The sequence below is a fragment of the Haliaeetus albicilla genome, chromosome 2 (genome assembly GCF_947461875.1).
Source record: "Haliaeetus albicilla chromosome 2, bHalAlb1.1, whole genome shotgun sequence".
NCBI classification, from domain to species: Eukaryota; Metazoa; Chordata; class Aves; order Accipitriformes; family Accipitridae; genus Haliaeetus; species Haliaeetus albicilla.
In genome coordinates this window covers 24,356,132-24,375,498 of record NC_091484.1, presented here as the reverse complement: position 1 = coordinate 24,375,498, position 19,367 = coordinate 24,356,132, and the positions used below count along the sequence as shown (strand labels likewise).

Here is a 19,367-nt window from a genome sequence, read left to right as displayed (position 1 = left end):
TTACAATTTAGCTAATGCCCGACGGTTAAATCCAGGTCATGAATCATTCTGCAAAAGACAAATTAGAAGAAACTTGCATTTCTAGTTGTGCTGTGTTAGAATTACTACTAAAATTTAATAGTGGTTGAATTACTCATTGCAGATAATTTAACCTTTTTTTCTCTTTGCAAATGGTCTGTCAGCAAAGGGTGGATTTTTATTATAACAAGGTAGTTACTGCTATTTATAATACAACGTATCTGCTGACCCAAAGTGTCACTTAAAACATGCTAGTTTAAATGATCATAATAGCAGACGTATGGTGGAGAAAATACGCTGATAAAGAAATATTTTGATCAGCGTTCATTGCATGGAACTTTGGAAATACTAGACTAAGATTATGGGCAGAGTTCTTGCTCAGTTTGTCATTTTGTAGCAATCCCCATGAGAGCTACAGAAATTCTGCCCAAGAAATTCTGTTTGAGACAGTATTTCGCCCAACCGGCTCGACAGTTTGGAGAAGACTAACCATCAAATGTTCCTAACCAGATTCCTTCCACCCCAGCCCCAGCAGAGAAAATCTGAACCGAGTGCGTTAACGTGTGTTCCTCCACTCAGCTAAGCAAGGTGATTCTGCAGAGCTGCCCATCTCCTGGGTCTATTGGGGTCACTCATGGACAGGCAGTACCTGAGCGCCACGTGCGGCAGCATGTTCTGCAAGCTTCCTGGCCAAAGTGCACACAAATCCAAACAACAGAGAGGAACTTTTGGTTTTTCTTTATGAATCAAGTCCTTGAAAAGGCATTCTTTTCATAAATCACTTTTACTCTTTTATAATTTCTCTTGACAATAATTCTTGGTGAGTATGCAGATAACAACAACAAGGCAAGCTTAATATTCACTCAGACTTAATCAAATAGATAATATAGTCTTCATTTTACCCATTAAAATATTTTCATTTATAAAAATTAATCTAAATATAAATATTAACACTAAAGATTGAAATCACCTGATGACAAAATAATTCTTTGTGTGCTATAACATATGCTTTTATGATTGTTTTAAAACAGTAAATTATATCTCTGCACATATTTGGCACAATAAACATTTGTAAAAATTCAAATGCCTCATAGCAGGTGGGATTTTTTTAAATTTTTTTCTTTTCTTTTTTTTTTTTTTTGCAATGCCTACACAGTACACATTTTTCTGTCAAAGAAGACTGAATATTTTAACATTGTAACACGGTAATAGTTGCTTTTCATGCCTCTTAAGGAAAACAACCTATTCCAAACTTTGTTGGCTTGTTTAAATCACACTAACAGAACAAAAGCCAAAAAGTTATTCTATTAAAATTAGTCATTTCTGTATTGATATTACATACACATAATATTAGTTATTATTTATTAGACGAATATGTAGACCAACCACCATTAATGACATTTCATAACACGCATACCTGCATAAACCAGAACCTGGGAATGTGTTGTATACATACACGAGAACAGTCAAGGAAGGAGGAGGAGACTGGATAACAAAAAAAATTACTAGGCATCCTACTCTGTTTAATCTCCTTTACTGGATTGCATATATAAATAAAATCTATTTGTTTTGTACATATATTTATATATTAAACAGAGTGGGCCAAATTCTGCCCTCACATCTGTGCAAACCAATTTCAGAGAACTAGTATTGTATGAGAGTAAAAGAAGGCATACTTTCACCCAGAATGAACACATTGGGTCAGAGCTTAGGCAGAGGGAAATTCCTTCAAGGGATGGAGTGATGGTTATGTATTCTAGGTGGGAAGATGGTTGTATTTATTCCGAGGGTTCCTTACATGCAGCTGGACATCAGGGTACTGACAAGCTAGATGTCAAATGTGGGTGGCAGGTCTGCAACTGGCACCATTTTTCCAACTGTCCCATCCAGCCATTCCTCACCTTCCCCACCTGCTACCCTAAATCCAGCCTAGCCAGGGAATTTGCCCAGTTTTGCTCATATTTGCCCAAGCACAGACATTTTGTGGCTTGGGGTCCTGGGAGACTGCTTTCCTGCCGCATGGCAGGTAACGTGCAGCACTCTGCTAGTGGGCGTTCGCTGGGAGCCCAGGGAAAGGAGCAGCTCTCCTTCCCTGCTACCCACTGCTCTCTGGAGAGCTCACCACTTCTGAACGTCGAGGGGCAACTTGCCAGCCTGTGCCCTCCACAGCACGTCTCACATCAACCCAGTCTGCATTTGGGTACCTGCTCTGCACTTTGTGTGGAAGATAAGGGATTCACTGCCTCATCACGCCCTCCAACTACCTCCCTGGTATTCTTCAGAGCAAAAAATACCACAAATTGGCAAGGTCCTCCCCAAAAAGGGTGAGAGGGACAACCTGTAAGCAGCATCTTCCCTCCTGGCGCATCTGCTCAAGGGCCTTCCAGTTTGTCTCACCTTTCAAAAGTCTCAAGAAACAACAGAAAAAATTTTACTATTCACAATCCAATTCAGAGTGGTGCAATGGTAGTGCGGTGCACATGGCACCAGCGACAGGCCCCAGCTACTCTATGTTGGCTACAGACTAGTGAAGGAAGAGACATCCGGGCTACATTTGCCCCCTCCTCAGAAAAGCCAGAAGGGCAGAAGGGAATCTCTTACAGGCTGCAGCCACCCTACAACCACCAGCCAGTCAGCAGAGATCTCATCCACAATGCTTTTACGTTCTTTTTGCAATCTTAAAGATTTGGTCAGAATTTATTCGGAACCACAGCATGGTTGGACACCACCAAGAGGACAATGCTACCAAGAAGAACGAGACATACAAAGGTGTTGGTTTCACAACAGTGTTCAGATGTTTCCAGATGCCAGGATCGTAACTCAACAGACATCTGGTCCACATGTGCTGCCACCAATTCACAGTTCAACACGACATCCATGTTCCCCCTGCCGCCAAGAGCAAAATACCTGGCTCTGGAGCTAGAACATTAATTCTGCCAAACGTACCCTCAGCGAACAGAGAGGTCTTTGCATATAGCATGTCCTCCTACAAACTCCGTCAAAACTTCCAGTGACTCCCAGGGAGCAGAGCTACGTGCACCGATTCTCCACTCCCACCACACAGCTGAAAAGCAGCATACACTGCACAGACTTGTTCTTATTGCTCGACAAGACGCATGCCTATGTGAACAGTAACAGGCCAGCAAATATGGATCACAGGTCTGCTTTGTTCTTTCTTTTTGTACAAAATATTGGCCTATAATTATGATTGACAGTGTACAAAAACATACTGCAGTTTAAAGACAACGTACTTTAGTACAATCAATAGGGAACAAAAGTGCATCTTAAAATGTGGAGCCTTGCTTTTGAAACTCAGCATCCTTTCTAGAGTCTTGTGAGAACTTTAAGGCAGAGTTTCCTTTAGCAGACCACAATGCTGAAGACTTGGACAGCTTTCCCAGTGAGGTATCCAAACGAAGCCCTAAAACTGAGGCATTGTGGGTTCACGAGGGTCCATTTTCAGCTGGACATACACAATGGCTGTTAAGTAAAGGCACTCTAGTGTACAGCCTTAGGCAGTGTGTTATTGGCAGTAGGGAAGTGTAAGTTTAGTACATCACAGCAGATCCTATAGCAGGTTCCTAGAACAGAGAGGGACAGGAAAGAAAAAAAACATGAGCGAAACACAAAACAAGCTTGCTGAAGCTCCTACAGAGCCAGGTCCTTCCCCTTCTCACCTCCCCACTTATTTTCCACATATCTAGTGGCAGATTGCTTTGGGACAGTCAGCTTTTTTCCTTATTCCTGTATGGCTGCCGCAGAAGAAATGATTGACAGCTGTCCAGTGAAGCCTATTTGTTCAAAGCCTGGAGAGCCAATGTGTGGCCAATCTACCCCTTAAATTCCACTTAGGTGACCTTTGAATATTTCTCAAAAATTAGTGAGATTCCAGGTGACTCTCACCTGCTGAGTTACAGTGTGCAGCTGGTTCTGTGAGGGTCTGGCTCAGAAGTCTGAATTGCAGGGGACCATTAATTGATTTTTTTTTTTTTTTTTTTAAAATAAGGTAGCGCATTCCTAGAGACCTGGAAGCCAGGGTACATTCACACCGGCTGACATTCAGGAGCTGCTACAGTCAGACATCTTCCAGGACACTGGTCGTATTTGTTCAGAGCAGCCTCAGCGGTCTCTATTCTTTCTCCTTAAACTATGAAGAGAAGTTTTGTGAAGATGCTGAAATATATAGCTGCCTACACAGATACCGCTGTCTCTCTATTTACTACTTTTAATAGCAGTTTTAAAAACATTTGTTATGAGTTTACCATTAAGTCCTTGGCAGTGCTTTTCCTCTCTTTAGTTCTTTGCGTTAGAGATCCTTGAAGCATGAAGTTTCTGTTAAACATTCTGACAGTGGTAACTGGAGAACCATCTATTTTTTCACCTGGGAAAAATACAAAGGGAGATTTTTCACAAAACAGCTTGAAGCAGATGTAACAATACTTCTGAAGAGTCACAGCTTCTAGAGAGATAAAACTTCCCCTAAGATGTATAAGGAAAGCTGGATTTAATTTAAATGAAAAACAGCAGGCTGTGATACTCCAAATTTATTAAAGTTTGAGGCCATGTCAATCAGTGGAATTACACAAGAGTAATGCAAAGTGAAGCAGGCCCTAGAATTGCCAGAGTTAATGCACTGCAGAGTTAAAAAAAAAAGAGAAGAGATGAAAGAAAAAGCACTTTATTTTATAAAGCCAATTCACAGCCATACCCTAACATACCAGGAACATTGCTGAGCCACATTATATGGACTGAAATCAGCATACGTAGGCTTTAACAAAGCAACAGTGGGTTGTGGAGGGTGGCAACTGGCTTTTAGTAATTAAACACTGCGACTGCTTGGGCCTCACAAACTAACCCCAGGCACGCTGGAGCAGCAGCAGCCCTGGTGCAGGGCAAGTGTTCAGCATTCCTCATTTGCTTTTCCCAGCCTTCTGCTTCTGCTCCTATTAATTTACCACTGACACAACTTCCACTGAAGAGAAAGTGGTGATGCTTTTTAACATGACAAATGGGTATTTCATGTAATGCAAGTACAACGGGAAGTGAGGAGGGTGGACATAGTTAGGCTTTCTCTGTTCCTTTTGTAACTTGACCTTCCCCCTACTTTGCTGAACTGTACATTACATTGAACCTTATAAAGAGAGACTCTATAATGTATGTAACAACTTAAGCTCACCTTTTACTGGTGGAGCTGGAAGTTTTCTCCTCTGCTGTCTTGACGTGTCTATTGTATGCATCTGTAAACAACACATATGCATTACTCAACTCCATTACAGAAAAAGAGGCAAGATTTCCCCAATGTATTTTTTAATACTACATAATGTTCTGGCACCTGGTTTGTTTGCTTTTGATCCCGTTTCCTTGTCAGGCGAACACAGGGAGCCACGTTCAAGCCTGCAACAGTGAGAGCTGATATTCTGCTCTCAATATCTGAAATCTTCAAAGAAAATAAAAGAGAGAGACAGACAGGTGGGGAGGGGGAAAAAGAAGTTTTTAAAATTACTGTGGATGCCACTACTAAAATATATCCCTCCCCCCATCAAATCCTCTTTAATCAAAAAATATAAACAGATGGCTAACTTCTTCAGCAATTCTGACACTTTTCTGTATTTTTTAGTCCTGATGTTAAAAGGGGCTTAATTTGTTAGTAAAGATGGAGTAAAAGAACAATCCAACCTACCTTGTGACTCCAAGGAAGAGGCATTTTACTCCTTTTGAGGGAAAAAAGAAAGGAGGAAAGAAAACCTGTGTCTGCCATCTCCCAGTTACCTTTAGCTGCATAAATCCAAGTTCATTCAGGCTATGCTTTTCAAAGGCTACATTCCAAGAATGACTTTGTGGGACACATTTCCTAATTCAGAATTAATTTCATGCACTTGCAAAGTACATCCTCTGTCACAAAATCTAAATGTTTGATCTTAAATATTTATAATTTAAGTGTATATGTATGTTACACACAAACATGCATAAATGCAGGTACACACTATATAAAAACACTCAATGGAAAACAAATTGCTAGGAAAAACTAAAGTCCAGGAAAGCAAACATCTGGGGGCGAAAGTAGGCTGATGTTGAGACTAGCGGAAACAAATGTTGCCAAAAGGGAAAGAAGCATCAGAGAAGTCAGACGTATAACCTGACTCCTGAATCATGATGACACCTGAAGCTGTTCACTCTGCAGAAGACCTTCCGTTGGCCTCTTTGTCTTCCTCCTTGCATAGCTTAGGTCTCTCTCCTCCTCACCTCTCACCCCCGTTAACATATTTACCATAAAATAATGACTGAAGCCAACAAAATGTCACTGCCAGTTCACCATCTAGGACAGCAATGTACTTCTGACATCAGAGAGATGTCAGACTCTCATATCTTTGCTCAGTCCTAAATGGAGCATGCTCCTGCTGAGGAAAATAACCAGGTATTTCCCATTAAAGCCTGGCACAGGCAGGTCAGAGTGCCTTGCTTGGTACAGACTGGTCAGTGAAGTCACTGGCAGTGAGTTGCTAGCAGTGTTAGACCCCTGAGATGTGGCAGCTTTCAGCACCAGATCATTATGTGTTCTTCTGAGCCCCAGACTTTCTGGAGCCCGCTAGAGAGACGCTAGATCGCAGACCGCAAGAGCAATTGCCTTTTGGCTGGGACATGTGCTGCTTAGCAGCTAAATCCCAAGGCAGGCTTGCAAGTGGTAGGCTCTGCACTTGCCTCAGCAGCTGGCTGCTGTTGGCCTTTTTCAGTAGAACAGTACAGACACTGGCTTCTTTTGGGAAGCGCTTTACAACCTGCTGATTAGACAAGCTGTCTAAGACTGTGTTTGCAGCCTGACCACAACCACGCATGTGACAGAGCACACCACGTGAGCTGCCTGGCAGCAAGGAGCAGGTTCAGTATCAGTATTGCAGTAACAGGCTGTTGCACTCCCATGTCTGAAAACAAGCTGGGGGAAGAAACAAATACAGTACATCTGGCTGGGCTGAGTTACACATCTCAGTTATGCTTTGCTCAGCTCGTGCAATGCAGTCAGCATCCTTGGATCATCTGTTCACTGTGGTACAAAAGAGTATCGAAAGGGCATGTGTGCAGACAACAGGTAAGCACTAGGCAAGGCAGTGTGAAACCTGCAGATAGGGAGGAGCTGCTGTCCTCACCTGAAGCTCCGCGTGATGAACCTGGGCGGCTGCTGTGGCTACCTGATCCTCCAGATCGGCCAACTCAGATTCTGCAGTGACACTGTTGATCCTGCGTGCGGCGTCTTCCAGGTTGGTCAGCTGCCCCTCCAGCCCATACACAGTGCTGGCTGTCAGGTACACCTGCAGGGCCAAGGCAGGGAGAGGCATCAGTGACTTCTGTTTTGTGGGCACAGAGGTTTGAGCAGACTGCATCTTCCATGATACCTTTGAGCTTCCCTCCTTGCTAACCCGCTACAGGGAGACTTAGCTGGCAGAGGAAAGTCATGGGGGAATAATCTGAAAACACACATCCACAAAGAAAAGGGAGGCATGAGGTGGCTGCACTCCAAATTTCGTAGGTGCTACAATGGTATTTCAAAACAGATTTGTTCCAGATTCACCAGCAAAAAAAAAAAAAAAAAAAAGCTGAAAATTTTGCTTTCTTATTTTTGCATAACAAAACCCTTAAGTCTACACTGGGAAGTCAATAGATCACACCTCATGTAAAGCTGTGTTTATTGAAACATGCCTAATACCTTCTGGCAATCGAAACTCTGTAAGAATGACTGTTCAGCAGCACATGGTTATTAACTTCTTACAGAGTAACTGTGCTTACATGTACAAGACTGTTTTCCATCCCATCCTGCTCTCACCCAAATACACAGCAGCCAAAACCTTCCCACCTCCTGGCACTTTGAATCCATGGAGGGTCAATAGACTTATCTGGGCCACATAAGAGAGAATAACAGACTATCATATAGAGATCTTCCATAAAAACAAACAACTTTTAATATTTTGACCCACCTATGATATCTCGGATAACTGCAGGTAAAGGTTTCCTTTCCCATTCAGCTCCTTGGAGCAATAATTCATGATATACTGTATTTTATGTGTTTCTTTTATTTCACAAACAAATATAAGGTACATGGCCAGATGGAATTTTCAAGCATTAGCTTTTGACATCTGTGCTCAAAATTGTGCAGACCCATGTGAAAATACTGCACCTTCTGCCTTTTTACTAGATAGCCAAGAGACTGTTTCCATGAGGCTGGTAACAGCACAGTGGGAATGAAATATATACTCTGATTTTCCTCACTGGCAGCCTCACTCACTCGAATAGCAGTAAAGACTGTGGTGCTACAAAACTTGCATGAATTAAACATGTTCTGTGGGTGACTTCATGGTTCAAGGGGCAAGCAAGCAGGATCTGAACCAGATCCTTGAGCAGATAACTTCACTTCATACATGTTTTCCACTCAAGTAATTGTATCTGCCCACAATTCCTAGATCATGGAGTCCTTTGACACAACAGGTATTCAAATAATTTCTGGCCGTGCTGTGACTTTATGGATCAAAAGTGGTAGATAATGACTAGATTAAGATTTAAGTAAGTGTTTACTTTTTATTATTTTTTATTATATTATTGTTTCTTAATTACTTGCGATAGTTTTTTTCTCCTTTGTATCAGCTGTTTCAAGGCATAACTGTAGATACATTTTTTTCATGTATGTGACTTTGCTAAGAAACAAATTCACTACATCTTGTAAGACCACAGACTAACTGCAGGCATGAAACCTTTGAAAAATGAACCTAGAACAAATAAGTGATCTGATTTAACATCTTTGTTGAAGTACTTGGGAGACACAGGTGGGCCATAAAGTTAACATGCTGATTTAAACAAATGCTCCTGCTTTTGTGGGTTTTAATTATTCTTTCCATTCATTTAAATGATACATCTTTGTGGTGTGACATACCACAGCCACTTCAGATTAAAAGGTGATTTTTTAAATTTCCCTACCATGCCTAAAAGCTCAGAGAAAGAAGAAAAGGGAACATTATGAACAGAAACATCTTTAGAAAGTTAAAGAAAAGATGCACTTAAATGCTGTGACAAAATTCTCTGCACAATAAGTTGTACTTTTCAAGAGGGGAAAAAAATATCTAAAGAAAATAGGACTGAGAGAAAAAAGTGGGAAGCGAAAGTCATTATGTTTTTGTAACTCAGTGTTGTGGTCTAACCCCGCAGGCAGCTAAACACCATGCAGTCGCTCGCTCACTCCTCCCTGCAGCGGGATGGGGGACAGAGTCAGAAAAAAATGTAAAATTTGTGGGTTGAGATAAAGACAGTTTAATAGGACAGAAAAGGAAGGAATAACAACAACAACAACAACAATAATAATAATAGAATTCAGATATACAAAACAAGTGATGCACAACTGCTCACCACCAGTCGGTTCCCGAGCACTGGCCCCAGGCCAGCTTTCCCCCTAGTTTATATATTGAGCACAACGTCATATGGTTTGGGATATCTCTTTGGTCAGTTGGGGTTGGCTGTCCCAGCTGTGTCCCCTCCCAACTTCTTGTGCCCCCCAGGCTGCTCGCTGGTGGGGTGGGGTGAGAAGCAGAAAAGACCTTGACTCTGTGTAATACCACTTAGCAACAATAAAAAAATCAGTTTGTTATCAACGTTATTCTCATCCTAAATCCAAAACACAACACTATACCAGCTATTAGGAAGAAAATTAACTCTCTCCCAGCCGAAACCAGGACACTCAATCAGCCCCTACATTTGTTAAATTTTAATTTGATTGAACATTTTCCTGCTAGATCTAAATGAAAGATTTTTCTAAAGAATATTCTCTTTACCTGAACAATCGCTGCGCTTCCGAACAGCAATGGTGTACTTGCAGGTCTCCACTAAATTATGACCTTATGCACACATTTGCATTCAAATTGTGGAGACTTATTTGACTACCATTTAGGCAGTACAGCTTCCACTAAAACCCACCTGACCTTGTGCTGGTACAGGTGGCCCTACATTCTCCACACTGATGCATGCACAGTCCCTAAAATGCTAGAGAGAGCAAAAATGAACAAAGTGTCTATATACACCCAGATCTTCTGCCAAAATTTGCTGCAAAGAGGATATGCTGCATGCAGGTATGCTACCAGCTGCACTGGGAAAAGTTACGGATTCCTGGATTTCTAAAGGCATTTTAACTCTACTATGAAGTGTGGTGGTGAAATCTTGAAACCATGAAGTTTTGCCATCCACTTTGTATCCTGTGTGGGGCACAGAAAGATGTAGCGTGGGGACACAGCAAGGCTGAGCTGGATACCTTATGAACTATGCAGGGAACTGAGAGAAGCTAAATCAGAGATATGCTGCAAAGAGGGCAACACCACAGCACAAAATACTCTGCCTCAGCGCCCAGTCTCTGCTCAGTGAGAAATACTTGGCCCAAATGAATGACTGGGGGGCCAAGGCACCACAGATGTCAAAGCTCCACAAGGACGGAAGGGATTGTCAGAGTGTAATTGGGGAAAAAAAATGCACCTCAGACAGTTTACGACACAGTTCTCCACAGAAAAAAAGTGGGAGCAACTCTCCCCAAATTGCTCTCTGTCCTTCTGCAGAATTTCTTAGTTTTTCTAAAGATGTGGTCCAGCCTAAACTTGGATTTTCATTCCGTATTCAGTCTTGTGCCAGATGCATTCTGTGATGTTTGGACCTAGGGTACTTTAGTATTTCATGGGGGAGAAAATCTCCATCTACTTACCTACTTCTATTATTCTGAAAAAAATTAACCAAACCCAACTAGAAGCTGGGGGGGGAGCACATATGTCGTGTAAGAATGAAGTGGATATCATGGTAGATGGCATGAGGAAGGCGCTTTGCTCAGCACAAGCTCACGTGATACCCTTCTCCAGGCACCAGCTGCCATGGGAAGCCTTTACCATTCTGCAGAGGGCCGTATCTGAGCTGCCACACGTCCAGCAGGTCCTGCACACATCCTCCTCTCCCACCCTCTCAGCCCTGTTGGGGAGGACTCCCTAGCCTATTTTGCTTGCTTGTTTAGAATTGCCCTCCCAGAGAGGAGCCAGGAGCATGGCTGCTGTGTGGAAAACCCCGTGGTGGGGCAGGCTCAGGTGGCTGTGGTGCTCCAGGATGGAGGGGAGGAGATGCCAACAACTAGGAGAGCATGTGGGAGCGAGGAAGAGCGGGATCACTTCAGCTGGCACAGCGGGATGCCTGGGAAGGCTGAGCAGGGGTGGGAAGGAGAGGTTTGGCGGTCAGGTTACGACTGGGAGCTGGTTGAGGAGGAGTGAAGGTGCTCTGGGGTGGGTTGGAGGGCATCCTGTTGGTGTGGGCAGGGGGAAAGGTTCGAGATGGAAAAGGATTTGGAGCAGATGAGGTTAGGAGGGGTAGGGTCTAGTTTGGGAACCTTCAGACCGAAGCAGGGCTGGGAGATTTGAGCTCAGATAAAGGTGTGGTGAGAGGCACTGGGGAGTTGTGGGACTGGTGGGAGGGCTCTGGGGTAGGACAGACCCAGTGCCAGGACCTGCTGTTATTGCCATGGATTATCTCCCACTCGTCCCTAGCCTGGGGCTGTTGTGAAGTATGTTTCTGTGGAGGAAACTGATTTTATCCCCCAAGAAGAGATTCTGTCTGAAAATTTTCTGGGGCTAAATAAACCCAGGATCTATTTTCTTGGATTGATCAGGATGTTATAATGGGACAGCGTGGATTCCTACGAGATCTTTAAGAGCTCCTAATGAAGGGAAAAATCACTGAAATGGTAATCAGTTAAATGGGGGAAGAAGAGAAAATCGAAAGTACAAGTGTACCAAGTCCATTAAGTGGATGCATAAAAATTTCCAATGAATAGTGACTTCCCTTTATGATTCAGCATTGCACTTTTCCCTGCAGATGACAGTTACTCATGAAAAAGAACGGATGATTCGAACGCGGCCAAACAAATGTTTAATTCGGCTTCTCCGGCCTGTTTTTTTAACAGTGCAGCAGGCAGCTCCAGCTCCCTGGGTGCTCAGCGTGGTTATGCTGGGGACGTGTGGGTAGAGGAAGAGCTCCTCCACTTCTTCTCAGTGTGAATGGGGACATGCTTGCCCTACCTGTCCTTACAGTAACAAGGCTGTGCTAGGACTCAGAGGTGTGTGGTTTCAGGCAGGCATGGTGCAGCTGCACAGCCACAGAGGTTCAGGGGGCTTAACTTAACTTTTCAGCCAGAGCTTCTAAAATTAGTTGTAAACCCCCAAAACACCCAACTTTCCCCCTCCACCAGATATTTTAAAGTACACATTAAAAAAAACCCCAAACAACACAGCTGAGCACCCCTTTGAAACAGGATTTTTTTTCTGTTTGCATATTTGTTTGATAACTCAAAATTAATTCTGAACATCTGCTGATGCTGCCTATGCGCTTTCCCTTTCCAGTTGGCACACACACATAGGTACAGTCACTCACACGTCACACTTTCACGTACTGATTCATGTTCTTACGTTTTCTTCCAACGTGGTGAGCTGCTCATCAAGTCTGACGGGGTCCGTCCCCAGTGGGAAGGTCCCTCTTCCTCTGTCCTGAATGTCAGCTGGGAAATCACAGGGACTGGTGGATTCTGCTATCAGTTCTTCAGTGGCATTGATGACTTTCAGGACTTCTGTAGATATGTTGCAGAGAGAGACAGCAGAGTACTTCTGTTTTGTTACGAGAGCAGACAGAGAAAACAACACCATTAAATTAACACAGAAGGGTAATATGTAAAATCACCTTGCTAATAGCTGCAGCTTTAGCCATGCTAAAACGATATATCTGGCTAACTGCTGTGAATGGACACAAGAACTATGTAATGAAATTGGAATCTACTTCTCTTTTTCTCCTTCCCTTTTTCACATATGCACACTGCTACAGCACGCAAAATAACATACACATGCAATTCTTCTACAACACAATTTCTGCTGGAGGGATGGTCCAAATCTTATCCCAAAGGAGAACACAAATATCCAGCTTTAAAATCCAAGTGAGCTAGATAAGGCTATTCTTGCAATAGTGTTTTAAACAGGTTTTAAAATACAATCTTCCTTTTTGGGTACTGGCAAACAGATGTGGAATCATCTGTCTCCACATCCACCCAAGCTATTGCACTGCAGCTGCAAACACGGGAGAGCAATCTTCAGCAGCCCTGTGAGGACAGCATTTTACAAAGATGTTTGCTATTATTTATATGATAGCCCCAAAAAACAAAGGTTGAGCTATAAGTGTGTAAACACTTGTACCCTCATTTTTTAAAAATTTCAATCTACCATATTTTTAGTATTTATGAAATAAATTATATCAAATACCAAGGAAAAGCATGCAGTTTTATCCCCCCCCCCCCCCTTTTTTTTTAAACAACTGTAAGCCTTTTTATCAGTGTTCCTCATTTGTGATTTGTAATTTGTAATTAACTATCCTGATTCTGATGATTCTCAGAGAGCTTTAGGCTTCAGGACAACTTCTCTGATGGCAATGAAATTTCACCTGATGTACCTTCAAGCACCAAGCTCAACATCCATACTATATAGCTTGGAGATTGAGCCAAAGCTTGTTGAAGCCAATACAAATACTGTCACTGAATTTATGTGCAATACCTTTAGTGTTGCTTTGTCTAAAAGAAAGCATGGGCAGTTTAGACCTAAATTTAATTCATTCCCCAAACCTGAAAATATTTATGCATGTGAATTAGGGGCCCGGCCATCTGTAAATTTTCCCACAAACAAAATATCTGAGGATAAAACGCAAGGAAACAGAAAGTCTTTGGATTCTATATAGCAAATTCTACAGTTCAGGAAAGTATAACTAATTAAAAATGTCTGTGTGTTACGTAAACATTGTATTAATCAATACATTGACTGGCCTCCTAGGCAGGATATAGGAGAAATAACGTTCCTTGGCTTCACACAAACTCTGGTGCGTTTAACTGGAAAACCACTTTTATTATCTCTTTCCTTTAATCAAGCTGTTCATTTTTATGTTAGATAAGACTTTTACTGAAAAACTACTTTTTTAGCAGTGTGTGCTCAATTGTTGTGTATCAATACATTAAGGCATCGTTAGCACTGTTACTTCTCTGAATTACAAGAAATAATTAGATACATGAGATTAAAGAGAAGGAGAACAAAGTAAATACAGTATGCTACAGCACTCAGATCTTTAGCTTGTTAGGATGGCCAACACAGTCCTGAACAAGCAGGGCCAGGACTCTTTCACTGAGAACAAATACTTGAATCCCATAAATAGCCTACTGTTTTTTCCATTTATTTTCCCAAGTGCCAATTAGGTTAAAAACAGATCAATAATTTGATAGGACAGAAGAGGAAATCAATGTTATTTTGTTTTATTATTTGCTTTTACAAGTACCTAATTCTTATTCTATGAGTAGTGAACATAAAAAGATAAAGGCCAGACACTACATTTTCTTCATCATCTTCACTGATGTATGTTCTCCATTTCAAGAACTGTAGCCTCACTTTAGTGTTCACTATTTCTTATTTTTTTTTATTATCCTTTGTAGTTAATGATGGATTTAAAAAAAAATTATATTAAATTAGAAAAAGGTGTTCATATACCAGAATATGAGAATCCATATTGGCATTTATTACAGACCGATTACTACAAAACAGGTTTTTTGGTTTTTGTTTTCCTGGTAAAGTGTTCTGTGATAGGAAGCTTTATGAAATCAAGATTTGAGTAAAATACTCTACCTCCTCAATAGGTAATGGATAGAGGAAGAAAAGTTCAATGAGATAGAATAGAATAGAATAGAATAGAATAGAACATTTTTTCAGTTGGAAGGGATCTACAATGATCATCTAGTCCAACTGCCTGACCACTTCAGGGCTGACCAAAAGTTAAAGCATGTTATTAAGAGCATTGTCCAAATGCCTCTTAAACGCTGGCAGGCTTGGGGCATCGCCCACCTCCCTAGGAAGCCTGTTCCAGTATTTAGACTACCGTCTCAGAGAAGAAATTATTCCTAATGTCCAGCCTAAACCTCCCCTAGTGCAGAAATGTGATTCTTAGCTTTTCTAGAATTTTGAGGTAAGTTCTTAGCAGCAGATGCTGTTTGACTTTTAAAACCAAAGATTCGCTTCCCATTAAACGTTGCACAAGGCAGCTAGATGAACATTCTTAAAAATGTGTGCATCACTGAACGTATCTCGATCCTATCCCACAGGTATTTAGACACAGGAGTCACAACATTAAAGCTTTTCTTTAAGCTTGTGAAACATCTGCTTTATAGTATAACAAGGATACAGCGCTGGAGTTTAAACACTGTAAAGAAATACATAGCAAGCAAAAGTGATTTTCTGTAGAGTATATCTGAAGAGTAGATCTCCCAAAACTCAAGAGCACAAGCAATATTTCAATGTATTTAAATCTAAACTTTGTGAAAGTTTTCTGCTAAAGGATATTTGGAACTCAGCTTTGTCCTGGGCTGTATTTTACAGAGAAGCAAGAAGAGATTAATGTCTGCCTGAGGGAGACATAAAATCAACATGTGGGGAGTTCTAGGGTTCTCAAATTGGAAAAATTGGATACTCAATTAATGGTTTTGCATATGTTTTGACCTCTGTTTTGAGTAACTGTCAATTGTCAAAAGCTGTTAAAATAGCCCATGTTCCAAAATGGCCAGTTTGCAAACCTAGTGGGGTACTCTAGATATAATTATTTAACATGTGTAAGGAAGAAAAAAAAGGAAAAAAAAAAAGTGTCCTGGAGTTTTAGTGCTTCACAATCCTCTCCTCTCCCTGACCACCCACGTCAAACCTAGGATTTATGAGGTTCTATAAAAATCACCTAAAATTCACAGACACACGCACACCAAGATCATCCTGGTAGGTGGACATTTCAAATTGCTATAAAGACCTCTTGGCTGTCTAATTTATCTTGCCCTTGCAGGAATGGTCATTGTTAACTCCTATAAGTCATTCAGAGAGACAGCTATCATGCCATAATGAAGTCTCTCCCATCTGTCTTGTCAAGCAAGTCAAAGAACTAATATGGATGTTAGACACAGAAAGCAATCTCTGTTACAAATATCTAGCACAGAAAAGCTAAGCACAACCATTCTTCTTGAAACACTGGGATACATTCTGGTTTCAACTGTGCTACCCTACTTCTGGATTAACACCACCCCTCCCAAATTAAATCGATGCAGCTGATCCAAATTTGAGTGTTTCTACTGGTTATGAGAATCTCATTTTTTACGGAATTCAAGACTAAGAGTTTAATGGAATAAAGAAAACATTCATTTATTCTTTTTATGATAATTAATGCCCACACTCACAAATACATTAAAGACACAGTCAAAAGGAGATGCTCAATTTCCCCAAGTTCTTCACAGGAGAGTTTTAAAACCAATGAAATACTAAAAAAGTGTGTGCATGCAAACACATATACATATATGTGTGCATTGTGTATAACAAACAGCATCTTGTAAAACTTCTTCACTGTCATTTCTGTGTGTGGTTGGACAGATGGAAAGGATTTTTGTTTTGCTGAAGGTTGTTTCAGTGGTCTAAGGCAGCTCTTGCTGACCGTTAGCCATTTCCCTCCCCTTCTGCTGTCTCTCTTTCCTTGCCCTGCTAATGCTGCCAATATTTCCTTTGTTGTTTTACTTCAGGATGCTACACTGGAAGGTGCTTTATAGAACTGTATTTGCATCTTTGCACAAAGGATGATGAGTAATGGAAGGAAAGTGGGATGATAAAACAGAAGCAATGTAAGCATCCAAACTGCTGAGAGTAAGGGAGCATTAAGTCCTTGTATGAATCTCAGCAGCCTATGACATTTCCACATCAAGTTTCCTTTGCATGAACATTACTGCTTTTATTTTTAATGCTCTTAAAGTAGTTACATTCTCTATCACTTGCACTAATTTTTTCTCCACGTTGTACTTCGGCATTAGCATTTTCTCTTTTTTGCTACTATAATGTTATGCCATTGTTAGGCTCTATTAAACTGGCAGGGGAGGCAGTGACTTATAATACAATAGAGAACAGTTGACAGCAACAGTTAGATCAAGAAGTAGAGCAAGAAAAACTCTCCATCACTAGCAGCCCTGGTAGTATTGACCACATCCTTGATGGCTTGTAGTGAAATCATTTTTAGCTCCAGTCTCAAGCCATTCTATCATGGTCCAAGTGGCATGCCCATTTTGCAGTCAATATCCCTCATTTTTTTGCAGGGAGTTGAGGGGGGCTGGGGAAAAGACGAGTTTTGATTTGCCACCAGTTGATTCATCTTTTCAGAGTAACCTGACTGAATCCAAACTTGATGAAAACAAAACCAACACTCAGACCTGCCTCCCTCATCTCCCCACCCTGGGGGACTTCATTGTACAGCTTGAGAAGGCCCTGAAAAGCCCACCAAAAGTCCATCTCCTTCACAGGCAAGCAAGGTCTGGGACACCAGCCAAGTCACAGTGTGCGAGGAACAGGGCCATCAATGCCCAACTATCAATGGCAGATGTCAACCCTGACATTCGAAAGATCTTTGGCCTAAAAGTGAGCCCTAACCACTCATTACCACAAAGACTGGGAAAGAAAGCTAAAATTTGCCTTGATGTTTGGTGGAAGACAAGCATACTATGATAAACTGTGGTATTAGGGAATTACTTTTCTGGGCAAGTTTAAGACTTCCTGCCTTGACCTTAACATCAGGATCTTCATTTATGGGCACTCATTTAGAAAAAGCAAGCTAATATCTTACAGAGTGAGCTATTATTCTACTGACAATCTCCAAAGTATGACACCGAGAAATACAGTCCCCCTTTTTGATTGTGCTAGGTCATTCCGAGTATTAAGATTTTTACTAACCAATTCAATCCACTGTCCTGATGTAGTTACAGATGTTATTCCTAATAATTTGTAATGCCTCATTTCTAGAGACAACTTGCCTATAATCATGAGAAAGGAAGTTATTTTCCAAGAGGTGAAATATTATGGTCCATGTTGGAAATGGAAATATTTAAATCTTAAAATCCACACAGGACTGTGTAAGAGTATCTGTAATGGACACAGGTTAGCGACATTGCACAAATGGAAAAATATTTTTTCTTTAAAATCATCCTGGGTATTTTTATTAGAGAAAACCAAGATGATTAAAAGGTGATTAAAATTCATAGTACAAAATTTAACTCAGAGTAAGGAAAAAAGAAAAAGCTGAGAGGGGTGTTTTGCTGAATTAAGCATCAACTTTTGACACTAAAAAGTGATTCTTCTTATATGACTGACAGAATGCTATGGAATTAATTTGCTTAGCACTATACATGACATACTAAAAATAGCATGTATTTTAAAATATAAGATAAGCATATATTTGCTCAGGGAATAAAATGAAAATCTGTTTTAATATCTGATTCTCATAAGCTGAGACTCAAATAGCACAGAATATGAAACCTCTTCCCACCTAGACGAATGATAAGCAATAGACACTAGCAGCAAAGTGAGAAAGTGCTTATTCACTGTGTACAATCTCTACAATGAATTAAGGGTTTTGTTTATTTTTTAAATTGGGAGCTTGGAAAGATTTTTGAAGACCACTATGGTCAGAAACTGCTACAAATCTTATTGCTGAAATAAAATTTTAATTTTTTCCTTCCAAATTTCTTAATATAGCTGAGTACATGAGAATAGGAAGATCATACACCTTAGCTTTGTCTTCTGTTCTTCTTTACTGATAAAACCAAATTCTTATCACAAAGCCAAATAAAAGACCCAGTCTCCTCCACATGTCAACTTCATGCTCATCATTCCCATTGTAACACAGGGCTAGCTGTGATTATAAAATAATTTTCTGCAGTGATTATTGATTGTGGCCAAAAGGTATGATTTTTCAGGCCTGATATTTCCAGGAAAACATTTTGAGTTTGAGAATTATGCTTGGGAAATGCAGAAACCCTCAATATCACTTTATAGCATCTCTTACTACGTAAGAGATGTAAGATGACACAGACAAAACAAAGCATTCTCACCTGCTGCAATACAGTGGACAAAACCTGCAGCTTTAAATGAAGATCAAAAGCCTTTTGTTTTTCCTAGATAGTGGGAAAGCAGTTAAATAAAAAGGCAGAAAAGTTATATTAACAGCTACAGAGGTTAACATTTATATACATTCAGAGTTACAGAGAACTTTAGGATGAACAGCAAGGATAAAGAAACTAGCAAATATAAAATACCATAAAATTTAGATTTTACATTTATTGCTAAAATATTTAAAACAAAGCAATGCCTAATTTATTTTTGTTTGTGGGATTTAGAATAACAGATCTCATTAAGACAGATATTGCAAATGACACATCATTTTTTATAAAATGAAACAGATGGGAAATACTGATTTTCACC

General features: G+C 40.7%; 1 protein-coding gene across 7 annotated transcripts in view; it reads right to left on the bottom strand.

Moving 5' to 3' along the window:
- Window positions 1–741: 741 nt before the first annotated feature.
- MYRIP (myosin VIIA and Rab interacting protein) overlaps window positions 742–19,367 on the bottom strand; it is a 243,297-nt gene continuing 224,671 nt past the window's right edge. For 3 of the 7 annotated variants that reach the window (XM_069810692.1, XM_069810725.1, XM_069810716.1), the window contains 7 exons: window positions 18,998–19,060; window positions 12,483–12,677; window positions 7,161–7,322; window positions 5,351–5,455; window positions 5,195–5,255; window positions 4,281–4,399; window positions 742–3,599 (listed from right to left, as the gene is read on the bottom strand). In XM_069810692.1, coding sequence (XP_069666793.1) covers window positions 3,567–3,599; window positions 4,281–4,399; window positions 5,195–5,255; window positions 5,351–5,455; window positions 7,161–7,322; window positions 12,483–12,677; window positions 18,998–19,060 — 738 coding nt within the window. In that variant the 3' untranslated portion in view covers window positions 742–3,566. Of the gene's footprint in view, window positions 3,600–4,280; window positions 4,400–5,181; window positions 5,256–5,350; window positions 5,456–7,160; window positions 7,323–12,482; window positions 12,678–18,997; window positions 19,061–19,367 lie in introns of all 7 variants that reach the window. The other 4 variants (XR_011329423.1, XR_011329424.1, XM_069810697.1 and 1 more) reach the window with 4 other exon arrangements.